The sequence below is a fragment of the Pteropus vampyrus genome, unplaced genomic scaffold (assembly GCF_000151845.1).
Source record: "Pteropus vampyrus isolate Shadow unplaced genomic scaffold, Pvam_2.0 Scaffold140, whole genome shotgun sequence".
Taxonomy (NCBI): domain Eukaryota; kingdom Metazoa; phylum Chordata; class Mammalia; order Chiroptera; family Pteropodidae; genus Pteropus; species Pteropus vampyrus.
This window is the reverse complement of record NW_011888921.1, coordinates 5863561-5884459: the sequence shown is the minus strand read 5'-3', so window position 1 is coordinate 5884459 and position 20899 is coordinate 5863561. Positions and strand designations below refer to the sequence as shown.

Sequence of the window (20899 nt, the reverse complement as noted above, 5' to 3'; positions counted from 1 at the left end):
AATATTTCTAATATATAAAAAGAGATAAAAAAAAAAAACAACCCAAGAATCCTACATAAAAATGAATTAGAGAAAACAGAAGTCACAGGAATAAAAGGCAAATGGCTCTTAAACATGAAAAGATATTAAACCTTGCTCATAAGATAAATGCAATTAAAAATTATTTCTAATTATAGAATTGGCCAAAGTCCAAAAACTTGAAAACAGTCTACTGATAAGTCTGTGGCAAAACAGGCACTCTAATACACTGATGACGGGGCAAACAAAACAGCACAACCCTTAAAAAAGGGAAATTTAGCAATACCTTACAAAATACAAACACATTTTCTATATTTTCATCAATCCCACTTCTAGAAATCTTTCCCAAATATACACTGACCAAAAAGAGGTTTTAAAAAATAAATGCACACAGCTATTCACTGATACTAACTGTAACAGGGAGGGGGAGAAAAATTCTCCCCGACACACACGTATGTACACACACACACACACCCACGACACAACAGTTCATCAATGACTGACAATACCACAGTATATGCACACAATTAACATGATGATGAAAAAACAACTGAAGACCTGCTCTAAATACTAATATGAAGTGATTTCCAGAATATAGAGAATATTAAAAAAAAAAAAAAAAAGAGGCAAGGCAAGAAACAGTATGTGTAGTAAACTGTTCTTTAGCTAAGCCAGATGGGGATATGAATATACTTGTATACACACATATATGTGAATATGTATTTAATATACTGTTTTAGATATTTTACTTTTGATCCATGTATATATTGAAAATAAAAAGAAATTAATTTGTAAAAGTGAAAAGCAAAATGAACCTAAATGTGCATCCAATTAATAATACAAAGAAATCCTAAGTTACTCTGAATCATAATAAAATCAACTGTTATGAATGTTCTTTAGGAGTAAACCACAAGACGAAGTATGGAAAATTTCTTAATTTATTTCCAGAATTATACTGCTTGTATTCTAATACATTTACAGGTGATTTTGGAATATATCTAATTAGCAGCTATATTAAAGTCATTGAGATGAGACTTTTCACATTGGAGAAAGGAGACACAGCTGTGAGATTGAAGAAATAAAAACGATGTTGCTTGAATTTAAACTGGAAGCATCAGTATAAAATCATGACATATTTTGTCTTAAAAAAAAAAAAAGGAAAGCAAAACACATATTTAATAGCTCTGTCCAATGAAAAGGCTTAGGAACAATGACCAAATCAATCATCATAAGCACTCCTTGTACATAGCCCGCACACTACAAAGTATCATTTCCCCAAAAAAGTAACACAGGACTCAGGAGAGTTTGAACACTCATGACAAGTAGGGGAGTGCTTAATGAAGGGAAAGGATGCTGATCTTTCTGAAGTGAGAAAAAAGTAGCTACCATTTCCATTTCTCAGCAGCCTGTGTTCTGGGAGTGGCTAGCTGGTGCCAAGGCAGGTAGTGAGGACTCTGTCCTTCAAAAATTTGGGATGTGTTGTCGTTGGTCTGGTGGATTCCTGAGGGATTAGTGCTGATGCCTGCCTTAATTCTGGCCTCCATCACAGCTGGTGACAGCTACCAGAAGATTTAAAGTGACAGAATCCTTCATCACCACCACTACCCTATCTGGAGTCAGACATTTATGGAAATCTTTCTCAGGTCACAAGCTGAATGCAGAGACAATCAAACAGAAATTTCGGTGACCTCAAACAACTAGGAATACACACTGAAAAAATAGTTTGGAAAAGTTACATACATACAAGAAAGGAGAGCAAAAGAATGAAAAAGAGATGAACTACAAAACCAATAAAAAAAAGTTAAAAAAATGGTAATAACATTTTATGATACATATCATATCAACAACGATTTTAAATGTAAATGGATAAAACACTCCAATTAAAAGACAAAAGGTGGTGGAATGGACAAAAAAAGAAGACCCATGTATATGGTGCCTACAGGAGTCCCACTATCAAGTGAAAGTCACACAGATTGAAAGGGATAGAAAAAAGCTGGTGTAGCAATACATACATCAGACAAAACAGACTTTAAAACAAAGGCTGTAACAAAACATAAAGAGCATTTCATAATGATAAAGGGATCAATTCAATAACAAGATATAACTCTTGTAAATATCTATACTCCTATCATAGGAGCACCTAAATATATAGAGCAAATATAAACAGACATAAGGGAGAGATCAACAATAATACAATAATAGCAGAGGACTTAAACATGCAACTGACATCAATGGATAGATCAGACAGAAAATCAACAAGGAAACAATAGCCTTAAATAACACATTATACCAGATGGACTTAACTGATATTTTTAGAACATTTCACCCAAGAATTCATGGAACATTTTTCAGGATAGACCAGACGTTAAGCCATAAAATAACTCTCGATAAATTTATAAAGACTGAAATTATATCAAGCATCTTCTCTGATCAAAACGGTATGAAATTAGAGATCAATTATAAGAAAACTGAAAAACACACAAACATGTGGAGGCTAATAACATGCTACTAAACAACAAATGGGTTAACTATGAGATCAAGGAGGAAATTAAAAGACACCTAAAGAGAAATGAAAATGAAAATACAATGACCTCCCAAAAATCTATGAGACATAGCCAAAGGAGTTCTAAGAGGGAAATTCATAGCAACAGAGGCCTATCTCAATAAACAAGAAAAATCTCAAATAAACAATCCAACTTTAAACTTAAAGGAACCAGAAAAAGAACAGTAAACAAAGCCCAAAGTGAGCAGAAGGATGAAAATAATAAAGATGAGAGCAGAAATAACTGAAAGACTAAACAATAAAAAAGAAAGAGCTGAAACAAAGAGCTGGTTCTTTGAAAAGATAAAACTGATAAACTTTTAGCCAGACTCATCAAGAAAAATAAATGAAATCGGAAATGAAAGAGAAGTGACAACCAACACCACAGAAATACAAAGGATTATAAGAAAATACTATAAATAATTATACGTAAACAAATTGGGCAACTTGGAAGAAACGGATAAATTCCTAGAAACATACAATCTAACAAGACTGAATCAAGAAATAGAAAATCTAAACAGACTGATTATTATAAACGTAATTGAATCATTCATCAAAAAACTCCCAACAAACAAAAGTCCTGCATCAGATGGCTTCACAGGTAAATTTTACCAAACGTTCAAAGAATACTTATCCTTCTCAAACTATGCCATAAAACTGAAGAGGAAAAAAGTCTACCAAACTCATTTGATGAGTTCAGTATTACCCTTATACAGAAACAAGACAAAGATACCACAAAAAAAGAAAATTACAGGCCAATATCCCTGAACACAGATGTAAAAATCCTCAATAAAACATTAGCAAACCGAATCAGCATACATTAATGAGATCATCTATCATACCCAAATGGGATTAATTCCTGGAATGCAAGATTGGTTCAACATCCACAAATCAATTAACGTGATATACCACATAAATAACATGAAGGCTAAAATCATGATCATATCAATAGATGCTGGAAAAGCATTTGACAGAATTCAACAACTATTTTTGATAAAAACTCTCAGCAAATTGTGGATAGAGGGACCATACCTCAACATAAAAAAGGCCACATATGACGAACCTACAGCTAACATCATGCTCAATGGTAAAAAGCTGGAAGCTTTTTGTTTAAGATCAGGAACAAGACAAGATGTCCACTATCACCATTTTTATTCAACACAGTATTGGAAGTCTTAGCCACAGCAGTCAGAAAATGAAGAGAAATAGAAAGCATCCAAATTGGAAAGGAAAAAGTAAAACTGTCATTATTTATGAATAACATATATATAGAGAACCCCAAACATTCCACCAAAGAACGATTGAAACTGATAAATGAATTCAGTAAAGTAGCAGTATATAAAATTAACATTAAGAAATCAGCTGCATTTTTTATGCACCAATAACAAGCTGTAAGAAAGAGAAATTAAGAAAACAATCTCATTTGCAATTGCATCAAAAAAGTAGAATACTGAACCAAGGAATTACAAGACTTGCACTAGAAAACCATAAGACACTGAAGAAAGAAAGTGAAGATACAGATAAATGGGAGGATATACCATACTCATAGATAGGAAGAATTAACATTGTTAAAATGTCCACATTACCCAAAGCAATCAATAGATTCAATGCAATCCCTATCAAAATACCAATGGCAGTTTTCAGAGCATTAGAAAAAATAATTCTAAAACTCATCTGGAACCACAAAGGACCCCAAATAGCCAAAGCAATCTTGAGAAAGAACAAAGTTGGAAGTATCACGCTGGTATTAAACTATACTGCGAGGCTATAGTAATCAGACTGCATGATACTGGCACAAAAACAGACCCAAGCCTATATGGCCAATTAATCTATGACAAAAGAGGCAACAATATACAATGGTGTAATGACAGTCTCTTCAATAAACAGTGTTGAGGAAACTGGACACATGCAAAAAAATGAAACTAGACCACTTTCTTATACCATATACAAAAATAAACTCAAACTGGATTAAAGACTTAAATATAAGACCCAAAACCATAAAACTCCTAAAAAGAAAACACAGGCAGTAAACACTTTGACAAAGCTCTTAGTAATATTTTTTCTGATGTATCTCCTTGGGCAAGGGAAACAAAAATGAGACTATATCAAACTAAAAAATTTTTGCACAGCAAAGGAAACCATCAACAAAATGAAAAGATAACCTACCAAATGAGAGAAGATATTTGCCATTGATATATCCAATAAGGGGTTAATATCCAAAATTTACAAGGAACTCATACAACACCAAAAAAAGCAAGTAATCCGATTAAAAAATGGGCAGAGGACCTGAATAGACATTTCTCCAAAGAGAACATACAGATGGCCAATAAACATCACTAATTATCAGAGAAATGCAAATTAAAACCACAATGAGATTATCACCTCACACCTGCCAGAATGGCTATCAGCAAAAAATTTAACAAACAGCAAGTGTTGGTGAGGATGTGGAGAAAAGGGAATCCTCATGTACTGTTGGTGGGATTGCAGACTGGTACAGCCACTATGGAAAACAGTATGTAGGTACCTCAAAAAAATTAAAAATAGAACTACCATATGACTCAGCAATTCTATTTCTGGGTATTTATCTGAAAAAATCCAAAAAGATATATGCATCCCTATGTTCACTACAGCATTATTTACTATAGTCAAGATATGGAAGAAACCTAGGTGTCTATTGCTAGACAAATGAATACACAATTGAACATTACTCGGCCATAAAAAAGAATGAAATCTTACTATTTGAGATAACATAGATGGTCCTAGAGGGTATTATGCTAAGTGAAATAAGTCAAAGAAAGACAAATACCATGATTTTACTTATACGTAGAATCTAAAAAACAAAACAAAACGGACTCAGAGATACAGAGAACAAATTGATGGCTGTCAGATGAGGTGGGGTGGGGGACTGGGTGGAAGGTGAAGGGATTAAGAAGTACAAATTGGTAGTTGCAAAATAGTCACAGAGATGTAAAGTACGGCACAGGAAATATAGCCAATAATATTGTGAAACCTATGTATGGTGCTAGGTGGTTACTAGACTTCTTGGTGGGACCACTTTGTAAGTTATATAAATGTCTAACCACTATGCTGTATACCTGAAACTAATAAACTACTGAATGTCAACTGTAATTGAAATTTTTAAAAAAATTAACAGACCTAGATTTCATGTAAGTTTCCAGAATGATAATCCATAAAAATAAATCTTAGTGTACTTTGAATCACTAGAAACAAGTAGTTGAAAAGTAAATATTTAAAATAAAGTCTTAAAACAAAAACAAACAAACAAAAAAGGCAAAGGATTTCAACAGAACATTTCTCCAAAAACGATATAGAAATGTCAAACGAATATGCACATGGAAAGATACTCAACACCATTAGTCATTAGAGACATGAAAGTCCAAACCATGATGAGATGCCACTTTACACCAATTAAAATGGCTTTTATCAAAAAAGTGTAAAATAACAAGTGTTGGTAAGGATGCAAAAAAAATCTGAATCCTCCTGTATTGCTGGGAATATAAAATGGTGCAGCTGCTGTGGAAAACAGTTTCATGCTCTTCAAAATGCTAAACACAGAATTACATTAGCCACCACATGATTTCACTTACATGTGGAATCTAAAGAAAATAAATAAACAAAACAGAAACAAACTCAGTTACAAAGAACATTTTGATGGTTGCCAGATCAGAGAAGGGTTGGGGGAGTGGGTAAAAAGGGAAGGAATTAAGAAGTATAAATTGGTAGCTACAAAGTAGTCATGGGGATATAAAGTACAGCATAAGAAATACAGTCAATAATATCGTAATAACTATGTATGGTGACAGATGGGTACTAGATTTATCAGGGTGATCACTTCGTAAGTTATATAAATATCTAATCACTGTGTTGTACACTTGAAACTAATAATACTGTATGCCGACCATAACTGAAAGATAAAAAATTATTATAAAAAATAGTAATACTTCCAACACTTATGACACCATTATGAACAGTGTTGAGACCAATATCTACCCCATTAATCTTTTCCTTTCCAGGAAAAAAAAAATTAACCAGTAATGTGCTTAGGTATATACTCAAAAGATTGAAAGCAGGGACACAAGCAGATAATTGTACAGCATTGTTCACAATAGCCAAAAGGTTGAAATAACCCAATAAAAAAGTGATTAAGTTCTGATATATGCTACAACATGAATAAACCTTGAGAACATTATGCTAAGTGAAATAAACCAGACACAAAAGGACAAATATTGCATGACTGCACTTGTATGCAGTATCTAAAATAGGCAAATTTATAAAGACAGAGGCTGGAATAGAGGTTACTATGGGCTGGGAGAATGGGAAGTTATTGCTTCATGGGTATAGATTCTGTTTTGGATGATGCAAAAGTCCTGAAAATAAATATTGATGATGGTTGCACAGCAATGTGATTGTACTAAATGCCACTGAATTTTATGCTTAAAATGGTAAACTGTATGTATGTATATTTTACCACAATAAAAAACTTTTAACAAAAGCATAAAAAATGTATTCACCGCAATATTATTTGTGAACAAAGAGACAATGTTCGTACATGTAGAGAAATGAATAATTAAATCATGATGCACAAGAACAATGTTGTGTGTATACTTGAAACAATGGTGACTACAAATATACTGAAGCTCTATTAAGTGAAAGGAGCAAATGAGTGTCTATTGCACATTTCCATTTAGGTAAAGAGAGACAGAAAATTCCTAAATGAACAGATAAAACCACTCTCTCATCACCTCTGGAGGAAAGGACTGAAGGAATCTGAGAGAGGAAGATTTAATTAATTAATATTGTTTAACTTTCTTAACATATGCAGTTATTATTTTCACACTTAAAATTCTGAAATAGTAAATATACATCAAATATATAGAGAAATACTTATTCTACATGACATGTATCACCTATATGAAACCCAGATAAAACTTAATAGTCTTAGTTATAAAAAGTCAACTGAAACAGGATGAAGCACTGCCTCTTATAAATAAAATTAGCAACAGATGAAAAAACAGGTGGAAAAATACTGTTCTCTTAATCTTTATGTCTTCCAAGATCACTACTTTTGACTTAACAGAACTTCAGAAATGAAAAGCATGCATACTTCAAAGAAACAAACCAAGACCTTAGAGGTAATTTGATACTCCCAAGATCAAAGAGTTTGAGGGTTAAAGCAGCATCAAGAACTGTAATATATAGGATGGCTGGCTCATGCACCTGTTTTGCTGGATGCTAAGTCATTTGGTTTTAATGAATAATATAAAAATTAATGTGAAGCTGTAAATCTCCTAGCAAGAACATTGCTATGTGGTAACTAATCAAAAAAAAAAAAAAAAAACATGAATAAAAACCAAAATGGCAGAGAAAGAAGAAAAATACTTATAATTAAATATATACATATTTTTTCTCTGAAGCTAATAAGCAGGGTCAGGCCTGGCTGGTACTTGGATGGGAGACTACCTAGGAAGACCAAATGCTGTAGGTGTAAAAAATAAAACATAAAAAAATAATTAAAAATAAGGGATTGTAAGCTGACAAAGTCCTTACAATCTGTGAGGTCAACCAAGGGTTGCCTCGCCTAAACAGACACACACACACACACACACACACACAATTTTTACCACTATACCTGAAATTTCGGCAAAAGCAATAAACTAAATTACATAAAATGGGAAGTATAAGGAATAATCAAAATATTGTTATTTGTAGTTGATACAATCTCTCAAGCAGATAATCCAAAGACCCAACAAACCATTAGATATAATAAAGGAGTTAGGCAAGATTGCTGCATACATATTTTTTAAAAAATCACTAAGATACCAAGGAGAGGGGGCAAAAAAGCAACAAAAATTACTTTAAGGGAGTAATTATAAAACAATATACCTGAACTAACAGACAAATGTATCATAAAAACATTACCATAATATTGAATAATGTAGGGTAAAACTGTCAATTGTCCCCATTGTAAGCAATAAATTAAATGCAATCCTATTTATTCCAATAGTTTCTGTATGGTTGTTTTGCTGGTATTAGAAATTCTAAAATTCATATGAAAAAGTAATGATCTAAGAATAACCAAGACAGTCCTAAAAAATAATGAGGAAGAACTTACATAAGGAAATAAAGATATTTAAAAACTATGATAATTAAAGCAAATGATTTTGGTTCAGCAGAGATTGATAGAATAAAGAACCCAAAACAGATCTGACAGATGCAACATTACACGCAATTTGTGGACAGGCAGACTGTTCAACAAATAAGTACTGAGACAATTACCTTTCCAAATATGGGGAGGAAATGAAATTACATCTCTGTCTTATACTAAACCAAATTAATTCCAGACATTTCAAAGACCTAAATCCAACATAGCAAACGTTAAAGCTATTCGAAGACCCAGAGAATGTTTTCATAGCCGAAAGCAGGGAAAGGATTTAATAGGGAGAACAGCATTATAGGCAGAGGAAATAAAACAACTGGCTGATAGCTTAATCTGTAATACTGAAAGTAATAATACCACCTACCACACAGCAATAATGAGAAATATGTCAAGTACTTAGAACAGTGTCTGACATACAACCTTTGAATAAATAATGGAACCTTCTTTCATTCTGGTTCTTTCACTTACTAGTTGTGTGAAACTGGGTAGTTGATTCTCATGCCTCATTTTCGTTATCAGTAAAACAGAGAAAATAAGAGTACCTACACCTTATTAGGTTCTTGTAAGTATTAAATGACTCTACACATTTAAAGTGCTTATAACAGAAATGGATACACAGTAAGAGCTCAATAAGAGTTAGTAAGAACAATGTACTGCACTTACAAATATTATTATACTACACAGGGAATGAGGAACATGTCAAAATTAAGTGTATGTTTAGTATTCTATTTTGGATGGTAGCTCTTGTAGTAATGTGGAGAATGGACTGTAAGAGAGAAAAAGCTGAAGACCTAAGAGTTAAAAGGCTATCCAGTTGTTCAAGTCTAAACAATGGTAATAATGAGTGAAAGAAGTTTTGAAGGCAGATTTCATGGAATCTGAGGACAGATTAGACATATAAAGACAGTGAACAAGTGTCATTAATGACAATTCCCAGGTTTCTCAAATGGTTAAAATGTTAATGTGATGATGCAGTGAACTGAGATGAGGTTGAAAGTACTGCAAATGTTTTCCATCTTAGTACTAAAAAATATTTCTACTTCTCATTTTGAGATCTGGGATTATCTTACATGTTGTTCAACGTCTAAAACTTCATGCTGTTTGAAGTTGTGCCTTTGGAAAGAACTGCTGTATAGAAAGTATTCTGATACACCATCATCTAATTTTCTGAAGGAACACATCAAGAGCCAGAAATTTCTTTAAAATCATTACCGGTTCTATAAAATATTATCCATGTGCTTTTTAAATTTTCAAATAACAAAAAACTTTCTTGTTTCATGATGGCCTTACTTACAAATGTTTCTTTTCTTACCATGATTGGCTTGCCCTGAAATGTTTTAACTTCCTCTCTCAAGTATTTAAAAGCCTGTTAACAAAGCAGAAAGGAACTTTTATTAGTATTCAAACACTTCATTAAAAACATCTTTATTTTATCAAGAGAGTTCAGTATTAGCAACTATGTCTAAACTATACAATAAAAAATTCTGAAGGTGATTCCATTATGCAGGTGATAGAGAATGAGAAAGTAAAAACTTAAGACCTCAGCTGCAGTTCACATTTACTGTAGATTAGCTTCTATGGATTACTGCAGATAAAATACAAAAAATTCAAAACAGTCCCAAATGTCACTACGTATCAGTTTTAAAATGGTTCAATCAGTTTTCCAAGGTGAAGAATTTTAAAAAATCACTGAGTGGTTTTAAAATGCTATTAGATATGTTTTTGATTCAAAAGAATATTTCTTATATTTAAGTAGGACTTGGTAACAAGAGTAAAATCATGATGTCAAAATTCCAAGAATCAGTAAGGTAGGTATATATTTATTGTGGACCTAGTATGTACTATAAATATTAACTACTGAATACATAATTTCCAATCCACATGTTAATTTTAAAACTGTGTTAATTTTTTTTTGATAGAAAACAAATTGTTCTTAAAGGGAAACTGAAAAAGCTTTAGGAAGATATCAAAAAGGAAACCAATTAATAAACAAAACCAAAAAGGTAAACAAGGTGCTCAACAATCTTTGCAAACATACTGTAGGTATATATATTTTCTCAATTAAAATATCCCACTACTACTTTCATCACTAGGGCTTAAAATCAGAACAGTTTTCTTCTTACCTCTTGTGCATCAGTGTCTGACTGGAAAGTTATATACCAGTTGCTGTTGTGTGCAAACTCACAACTTATCACCTTGGGACAGTTTTCATTTTTGAACAAAGCTTTCACCTCCTAAAAAAGAAAAACTTCAGTTAATTCTAAAAAATATATCAATAATGAGTTTTTTTTTTCTCTTCATGTCTCTTTGTCCTTTTTTATTTACTTGTTAACTGTTTATGCCTTCTGCCCATTTTTCTATTGGGAGTAGATGATGTTCTGAAACAAAAACATGTACAGTTATAGCATAAATTTTACATATGAGTTAGCAATAGAATCTTATTTTATAATCAGCAAAACTGAAGCATTTCACTCTTAGTTGGCAAGCTAAATTTTCCTTACAGTAAAATCTCTCCGGTCTTGCCATTATCAAAAAAAAGTATGTCCTCCATTAACATTTTCTAGGTGCTAAGTATTTTCATGCATTCTCATTCAATCCAGATGCTGTACAACAGAATCATTCATAGACATGAACTCTGTGCAAAGATATTTTCTCTTTTCCGTAACTGATATAACTAAAATTCCAAGAAATATATGGATTTAGAAAAAGATTACCAAAATTCAGAAGTGTATAACAGTTAACAGCTTGAACAAAATTTATAAAAAAAGAAGCTCAATGTGAACATTAAATATTCCCAAAAAGTCATAAAAGGAAAGGAAACAATATCTGCTAAAATATCATCCAAGGTGAGACACTGTGATTTACTCCTGAAAACAATCCTGTGCCAAAGATTTTATCATCTCCATTTTATAGCTGAGGAAATGATGGCTTGGATTGTCTACCCTACCCATACTACTATAAAATGGAACTCAAATCCAGATTTGTGTATCTCCAAACTCCATTTTGTTAAATATCTATTTGAGTTCAAGGAAAAATTTAGTAGCAACCAATAATTCCTAAATATCAAAAGAATCTGATTTTGTTAAATGTCCCACAATATATCACTAGGTATCAGTTTTAAAAAAGAAAATTACTAAGCTGATTGGACAATCGACATGACAACAGTGAAGTCTAACCTGTATTCTAACTCCCTCAAATGTTTAATGCATTTAATTTTTTAAAAAATTGTCTCTACTTGTGATGAAATTTTGAGTCAACTACTACTTGAAATAAATAAGTGATCAATCAGCTGAGTCTCGTAACATTTGTGAACGTGGTGAAATACCGCCAAGTTCAGTTTAAAATTCCTATCTAGTCCAGAATTACATTTCTGAACTATCTGTGGAACTGTTACACTGTCTGCCACTCTCTGATCTCCACTTTCAAAAATCCATAAATATTCTCTAATTATTTATAATTCCCTTCAAACGTATAAAGAATTTCTTAAAATCTTAATAAAATCCCTATTTTCAGCCTTTATCATTTTTTAGGAAGAATTAGGTTTATAGATTTACTTTCCCAAATATAAGAGAAGTCTGGATCTAAAGTAATCAAAAATTTATTCTACCTAAGAGAAATCTTTAAGGTCACAACCCAATTTTCATGATTACTACCTAGGTAGACTTTCTATTTTAGTCATTTGTACTTCCCTTCCTTTGTTTTTTTTAATGAACAGTATGTTGATGTCTTGTTCCCTTCACTTACTGTTTTTCATGTGGGTGCGCTCCTTATGTAGTCAGACTATGAATTATAATACTATAAAAAAATAATAATAGCTAACCTTAGAGTGTTTTTTTTCATATGCAAAGTATTACTCTAAGCTCTTCATATACTAACTCACTTAATTCTCATAACAATTTTAGGAGTTACATATTACTATTATCCCATTTAACAGATGAGAAAATTGAGGCAAAAAAGGTTAAATAACTTATCCAAGGTCAAAGAACTAGCAGGTAAAAAAGTTGTTCAAATCCAGGAAGTTTGGTTCTAGGGTTCAGGCTAATATACTCTATGTTGTTTCTTAATATTGCAAATATTCTTAGCATCCTGAAATCTTCCTTTCAATTTGTTACCTTTGATATATAGTTCGTAATTTGATATCGAAGATCTATCTAGTGACAGTTTTTTTTTCTAATTTCTCTTATTCTAAGTTTAAGAAAACTTCTTCTGGAGATATAATACTAAATGAATCTGGACAAAAAGATTAATTACCAATGTGTCAAAAGTGTTAGGCAGCAAGAGTCCAAAAAATGTTAATGGTTAATCAATTACTATATATCAGTTACTGATTAATCTTTCCCATCTCTAATGTATTATGCCTTAACGTTAACAACTTAGTGCCAAGTTATGTGGCTTAGTGGTTAAGAAACATGGGCTTCAGAATCAGAGATCAACTTCAAACCAACTGTCATTGAAACAACCCATGTGTCCTTAGGCAAGTTATGTAACCATCCTAAGTCTGAGTTAACTTTGTAAACCAGAGATAATAAAACCTTACACTTAAAGTACATTGTGTAATACTTCGTAGACTCTAATTACTAAATAACTGTTATTATACATACATTATTGTAGAAGAGGGCCTATTTCTGGATTATATTATTTCATTCAAATATTATTTTATTTTTGTACCTGTACCATATCATCTTTATAGCTGCAGCTTTGCTTTATATTTTGCTTACCATTAGTCTTTATCCATTAGTCCTTATTCATATTTTTCTTCTTCATTCCTATCTAAATTTCTTCTTTCAGAAGACTCCTCAAGTTCCCAAAAGAGTCTATTTATATTTTAATTGCCATTCAGTCAAATCAATAAATTGAAAGTTAGTCTCAGTGCAATATTCAATCTATCCTTATAAGAACATACTTATATCTTCTTCCTTCCTCTGTCCAACTCTTCAAGTATTTCAAAATTTACAAAACAAATTAGTACTTATTCTATTCACAGTAACTGATGAGGGCATTGACATACTTTGCTTGTTTAGCTTCTCCAGTTTAAAAAGTAAAGAATATTTAGTTTTACCTCTATTGGTGTTGTTTCAGGAATCTCTCTAAGAATCACAATACAGCGCTTATGACTTGGTCTCACTTTCTCGCCCTTCTCATCAACTTGTACCATGGGAGAAGCTGAAATTTTAAAAAATGGTTTTATTCAAAAGTGACATACAGATATATTAATGCCACTAAAAAACTGCTCATTTCTATTTCCAACTAAATAAATTAGCAGAGGCTAATATCCTAAAGAAATTAAGTTGTCATCCTTTATTTTACTTACTTACTTACTTATTTATTTTTACAGCTATAGCACCTGGTCTTCCTAGGTGGTCTCCCATTTAAGTACTAACCAGGCACGACCCTGCTTAGACAAGATCGGGCGTGTTCAGGATGGCATGGCCATAGACAAGTTGTTCTTCTTTAAACAAATATTTTTTGAACAAACATTCAGAGTATCTACTTTGTGACTTGACCCTATGTGGAGGCTGAAAAAAAACCTTCAGAGAGCATATAACACTTACCTAAAAAGGTAATTTCCCTGTATACAATTACCAAATTCTTTACTTTGAGAGAACAAAAATCAGAGTATTTGCATTAGCCAAACTCTAGGGAATGTAATGAGCTTTAATATGTGAAGAAATTCTTCTTAAAATTACAGTCTAAGCAGTTAAACCAAGAATTACGCACAAATGATTATAATCTTTTCCTTGATTTTAATGTATTTACTTGCATACTATACAGAGACACAGAAGCCATCTTTTAGATGATTTTGAGGAAATATTGAATGAAGATAGTAGCACATAGCCAAAACTTATTTCTAGTCTCTTCAGAAAGAATACACCACAGTTCCCTTAAAGGACAAGTGGAGACAAAACAAGCAGTTAAGAAAAAATGGCTTGAGATTTAATTGCTTATATGCATAAGTGGGTATCAAGATGAATAACCAAGGTATAGAACTAATACAGAAACTACATATTAGTAAAAATAAAAGACAAATTATTGAAACAGAACAGTGAAAAACAAGGAGTTAAAACAATTCCCTGTATGATCAGACATCGAAAGAATATTTAATTTTTTCACTTCAAAAAATAAGCTAAAAGGTATGATTTACATACATCTCAGCACTTCAAGAATTAGATCGGGGTCTGTGGTTAGCTTTTTTATTTCTTCCATGTTGGCAACGGTCCAAATTGGGATGAATTGATCACTGTCCATTTGAGATATAAGGTAAAGATCCTTTGATAAATTTTCTCTGAAAAAAATACAGAAGCAACAGTTCTATAAAACAAACAATTCTTTAACAGCACCTAAAGAGGTACCTTATTCACTTCTGTCACCAAGTCTAAGGGAAAAAAATTATGCTATCAGAAATAATACAGTGAACTATGAAAATATATATGATATACAACTGATATACTTTATCAACTTCCAGAAAGTTTCTCAATCCCCAAATACATTGGGCCCAATAGTTTTAAACAAAGTATTTTATGGAATTATACTGATATGGAATGAGGCTTAATATTAAATTCAAGAGAATGTTACCAAATATTATATATAGTATAGTTCCATCTTATAAACATTCTTTCACTGATGTTAGAATATACAGTTTAAAACATAAGTTGGATCGTGGAGGATTTTAAGTTTCTGAATGTTTGCATTTTAAAAAATAAATATGTTTGACTATTTAAATTTAAATAATAAATGTAAAACATTTAAAATTAAGACAAGATTCTCTAAGATACATTTTTTTAAAAAAGATACAAATACTTCTATCTTACACATAAAATTGTGTTTAACAAACTGAAGTAAAATTAAATGCATCTTGGTCACATCAAATTTTTGAAGCAGCCTAGTTATAAATAGCTAAATATCTTTACTTAAAAGCCACATTCACAATGACCACCTTATTTAATGCTGAAATTTAAAGCACTCCAGATTCCCCTTCCCTTGCTTACACTGCTCTATTTTTTTCCTATTTTTAGGTGATAGTGCTTATCACCCAACTCACTTCTAAGTTGATTATTTAATATGTTTATGTTTTGCCTCCCCTGACCCAGAATACAGGTTCCATGAAGGATCTATGTTAAAAAATGTGTTTCAAAGCCCTAGTGACAAGCAAAAAAGAAGGGTCAAAGGTCTTTACATTCAAATTATATTAAAATAGAGTATTAATTACTTTTTTAAGGTTACAGTTGTCAACAGGTGGTGCTTATTTGTTTGGGAAGAAAAAATGAGAATAGAGAAGACACTAGTAAAGGTTAAGCTCACTTCAGCGTCAAAGGAAGAACATACTAATATCACCCTAATCAATAAGATATTCTTTAAGAACTTGAAAATAAGACAGCTGTAAACATATTATTTGCATAACTAAAAACTAATATCCTAAATCAACTCTGACTTTTAGCAGGTCTGTTCTTATAAAACAGTGTTTCAAACCCTTAAAGAAACTGTACCTCACAGAAGTAAGTCAAATTAATGGATGTAACATCTAGGATTTTAATATTCATAACTAATATATGATATGTACTAATGGCAATTTTGCTGAGCTACAAATGTCAATTGCTCAGCTGGTTTGAATTGTATCACAGTTCTGAGGAGAATGTAGTAGGTCATGACAAGAGCTCCCACTGCAACAACTAAAAAAGCCTGAATAAATTACAAAAATCATGTTTTTGAAGATAAAGGAGAGCTGTGGAAGCTACAAGGACAAAACAAAATTCCAGAAAGATTTCTTTCTTGGACCAGAGAAAAACCAGCAGAACCTTGAGCAGTTGCACAAGACTGGCATTATTAAGTAGAAGCTAAAGGAACCCTCAACATACAACTGTTTATTGAATTCTAAGGAAAAAGATGAAATGGGAGCCAGGTTTAAAAGGCAGAATAAAATCTCTTGTAGAAGTTCTAGTGGAAGGAGGAAACTTGCATCAAACTTAAGACAGGTCTCCCCCATAAGACATTTGCCAGATTTTGAAGCTCATGGGGTACGAAGCTAAACAGCTAACCTCAAATCTCTGAAGAACAGAACTAAATCTCCTTTGGTGTTTTGGGACTGAGGTAATTGAAAACTGCCAACTTCTAAATCAAAAGCCTGAGAAGGTCATGTCCAAGGAACAGACATAAATTACAGGTGGACCAAGTCTAATTAAAATGGCTACTTGGCCCTGACCCAGATTAACTCCTGACTGAACTGAAGCAATCAATCTGCTTCTGCCTATCAGAAGAAAGTTTAAATCTTTTCTAGAGGGAAATATTATGTCACTTGCAGCTTCTAGCTACTTTTATATGTAATGTCCAGCACATAATCAAAACTTGTAAGACATACAAAAAGGCAGGAAATCATGACAGAAAATCAAGAGAAAAATTCAGACTATAAGCAGACATACAAATGATCCAGTTAATAGACAAAGATTTTAAAATAACTATTACAAGTTATGTTACAGAAAATGACTAGAGAAAAGCAAGCCAGAAGGCTCCAGATTTTGTTCTAGGGCTGTACTAGACTAAGACAACAAAAAAATAAAAAAGAGGGGGAAGAAAAGGGAGATTTTTTAGGAAGAAGTGAAGAATCAATTAAACCTGAGTCAAGGGTGTGTTATGTGTAAAGAAATGAAAAAGTCTACGATAAAATCCAGGTTTCTAGCTTGAAAAAATTGGTTCACTAATCCTACCTCTTACCAGATGTAGGAAAAATAGAAGGCATTATATTTGCATGCATATCAAAACTTCTGTTTCTTTTGGAAGGGGTAGTTCTATGTATTGAAGCTTTAAGATGTCTAAGGTGTAAATATACCTACATAATTCTTATCTGTAAATAAGACACCCCGAAACATCTGCCTGAAAGAACTCCCTATTTAATAGAAGACACTGGTTATGTAAATTCAGTGACATCCACCTACTTTGCTAAAAACAATGCTATGATCAAAGGTTATAACAGCCAACTACTAAAGATATAAATTAAGAGACAACCACTCTTTTGAGAACTCTAAACCTGAATATGTTCATAGGAAAGTATCTAAGAAATTTCACTACTTTCTACTGAGAATATATCCTTTGCATATCCAACTATACATCTTTAAATCTAGTTAAGAAATATACTGAAGAATGATACCAAAATATGTCACTGAAGGAAATTAAAACCACCATTCTTCCACTCTATTTCACAGGTATATTTTACATTTACTAACCAAAAAATTCAAAAAACCAGAAATACCAATTAAAAAAATGATAGTGTACCGTGAGAAACAGAATTCTAATTGTTTCTTCAGACATTCTTTTAGGTCTTCTGCAGAAATTGCTGAATTGCTTTCTCCTGATGATAGCAAACAAGAGGGGAAAAGTTAATACCAAATAAGTGGTAAACTTTACATATTGTTGCACTCAGAATAAGCCACAAAGTATGCATAAATTAAACTATCACAAAACTATATTTAATTATTTTTAGAATTCAGATAGCTTAAAGTTTAACTTTTTCCAACTTATCTATTCTTCATTCTTTGGATAAATTTCACATCAGTTTAAATACTATTTTATCAAGTAATTAACAAAGCACCATTTATACTAAACGTACTTGGCTACTATACTGTAAAATACTACCCTAAATACTTTAAAAATGTGGTAACTACTTATTACTTTAATGAAAACTCAAAGGACAAAAGTAATAGTAATCTAAATTTGAAGACAGTAACTACACAAGGTGGAATATATATATAATATATCTAATTTAATATTCGATATTAACTTCATTAAAATGACGATAAGGATTCTACTTCTATAATATATGCAGTCTTTCTAATACAAAATATATATAGACACATCTGTGTTATTGGTAGTAAATATGATGTCATTCACACTCCTTAAACTTCGGTCTCTTGGCGGGCAACCAAAATGGCGTTGATAGAGGCTCTGTTCATCCCTCTGGAGACCAAATCAAAGTTGTGACGGAAACAAGGAGCAGCAGCAAGGAAAAATCACCTGGGATCTAGATGAACAAGCCATACAACTAAGGAGAAATCCAAGAAAGCACCTTGCAACAGCAGAAGGCAGGATGGGGCAAGGACGTGGGGCTGCCTGTTCCTGAGTGGCTGAGTGAGACAGAGGCTGCCAGCAGCAGCAGCGGATTTTCCCAGTGACAGGCCTGCTCACTGAGTACCAGTGCTGATTCGGCTGCATGCTGGCACCAGAAACTTACAGGGAGACATTGTCGGAGTGAGGGCCAAGCGAGATTCGCTCTGTACAGAAGTGCCAGCAGTATCCACTGTCCCCTGTTGAGCCCTCCCTGTACCCAGTGTGCGGACACAGACACAGCGCAGACATAGCCCAGATGTCATTAAACTGGATAGCAGAGGTCGCTCCACCCAGTAGATTCCCTGAAACCCCGCCTTCCCCAATTCATGGCCCCACCCAAGCCACATCCAGGTATATCCTCTTTGAGTCATATGCTCCCAGCTGAGCAGTGCCTAGACTCACACTGGAGGCAGCTGGCCTTGGTTTCTGGTGTGGCCAACAGAATGAAGACCCAGGATCTACAACCAAGAATAATTTATCTAGCAAAGCTATCATTTAGAGTTGAAGGACAGATAAAGAGCTTCTCAGACAGAAATAAGCTGAAGGAATTTATCACCGCCAAGCCAATATTACAGGAAATGTTGGAGGGACTTCTTTAAGAAAAAACATGTATCAAAAACAAGAATAAAGAATGGTAATAACTACATTCCTATCAATAAGTACCTCAAATGGAAAAGAATTAAGTGCTCCAACTAAAAGAGGTGATGAATGGAAAGGAAAACAAGACTTCTACATGTTACTTATAAGAGACTCACTTCAGATTAAAAGACACACGCAGACTAAAAGGAAAAGGATGGAAAAAGATATTGCTTTGATGTACCTAGAAAGTATCTAAGTCAGACAGAGAAAGATAAACACTATATGAATTCACTTATATGTGGAATCTAAGGAATAAAAAGAATAAACTAATCAAAAACTGACCCACAAATACAGCGGGCAATCTGGTGATGGACAGAGAGGAGGGGGGTTTGGAGGGTTGGGAGAATGGGGTGAAGGGTTAAAGTTGTACAAATTAGTAGCTAATGGATGGTCATGGAGATAGGGAGCACAGCATAGGGAATGCAGTTAGCATTAATATGTTGGCTAGGTGGAGGGTCGGGGAAGGAGGGAGCAACTGGGAGGATCATTTTATGAACTATATAGATGTCTAACCAATGTACTATACACTTGAAACAAATTTAAATTAATAAATTAAAAATAAAAGAATGTAAGAAAAAAAACTTCTATCTCTTAATATTCTTTTCAGTTCTTGATTTTAGAGCACCATTATCTTCCTAGGAATATGTAAAGCACTCAGATGTCCAAAGTGATCAGATCAACTCTATAACAGTCTTCTATGCTTTCTATTATTTAAGCCCAGAACATAAGACTTTTTTTCAAGACTCAAGCTTAGAAAACCATCACTCTTATCAGACTCTTACACGAAACAATAGATTCAAAGCATATAATTTGTCTTCTTCTTAAAAAGGATTAATAATTTCCTTTAAATCCAGACAATAGGATGTATGTAAAGATAAATAAATTTTGTGCATAATTTTATTACCTTGTCTTATTACTCAAGATTTGAAGTGATATTAGATATTAAATTAACTTCATTAAAATGAATATAGGAAGTATTCTATTTCTATGTATATGCAATCCTTCTAACACAAAATTCATCTACCCAAATGCTAGCCGAAGAAGCAATAACTTCATTTAACCTTTCAATATCATTATAGAAAACTCAGAATACCAACTGTGTTCAAAGAAGCCAGTAGCTAAGGTATATTATGACCACAGGTAGGAAGCAGTTCCTACCACCTTAAATTATTACATGGAAATATCACCCCATTCCACTTCAGAAATCAACCTATAAGCTGATACCCAGACCAGTAAGAAAACTGACCACAAAGGTATATATATATACCCTGACTGAAGTCAAAACTAAGCTGCAATAAAAATACCTACTCCCTCCCTTTTACATTTACTTTCCAAAGAGACCCTTCAGAAATCAGAAAAATAAAGTTAAGTAGTTTGGGTCTATTTTCAGTTTCTTTCAAATTTCATCTATTTTAAATTCAACTACT

The 20899-nt window shown here is 32.7% G+C and overlaps 1 protein-coding gene across 9 annotated transcripts in view; it reads right to left on the bottom strand.

Annotated features, from left to right (window-relative positions):
- Positions 1 to 20899, bottom strand: part of LARP4 (La ribonucleoprotein domain family member 4) — a 151800-nt gene that overhangs the window by 21950 nt on the left and 108951 nt on the right. For all 9 annotated transcript variants that reach the window (XM_023535496.1, XM_011368321.2, XM_023535493.1 and 6 more), the window contains 5 exons: positions 18003 to 18078; positions 14885 to 15021; positions 13798 to 13901; positions 10862 to 10972; positions 10051 to 10104 (listed from right to left, as the gene is read on the bottom strand). In XM_023535496.1, coding sequence (XP_023391264.1) covers positions 10051 to 10104; positions 10862 to 10972; positions 13798 to 13901; positions 14885 to 15021; positions 18003 to 18078 — 482 coding nt within the window. The remainder of the gene's footprint in view (positions 1 to 10050; positions 10105 to 10861; positions 10973 to 13797; positions 13902 to 14884; positions 15022 to 18002; positions 18079 to 20899) is intronic.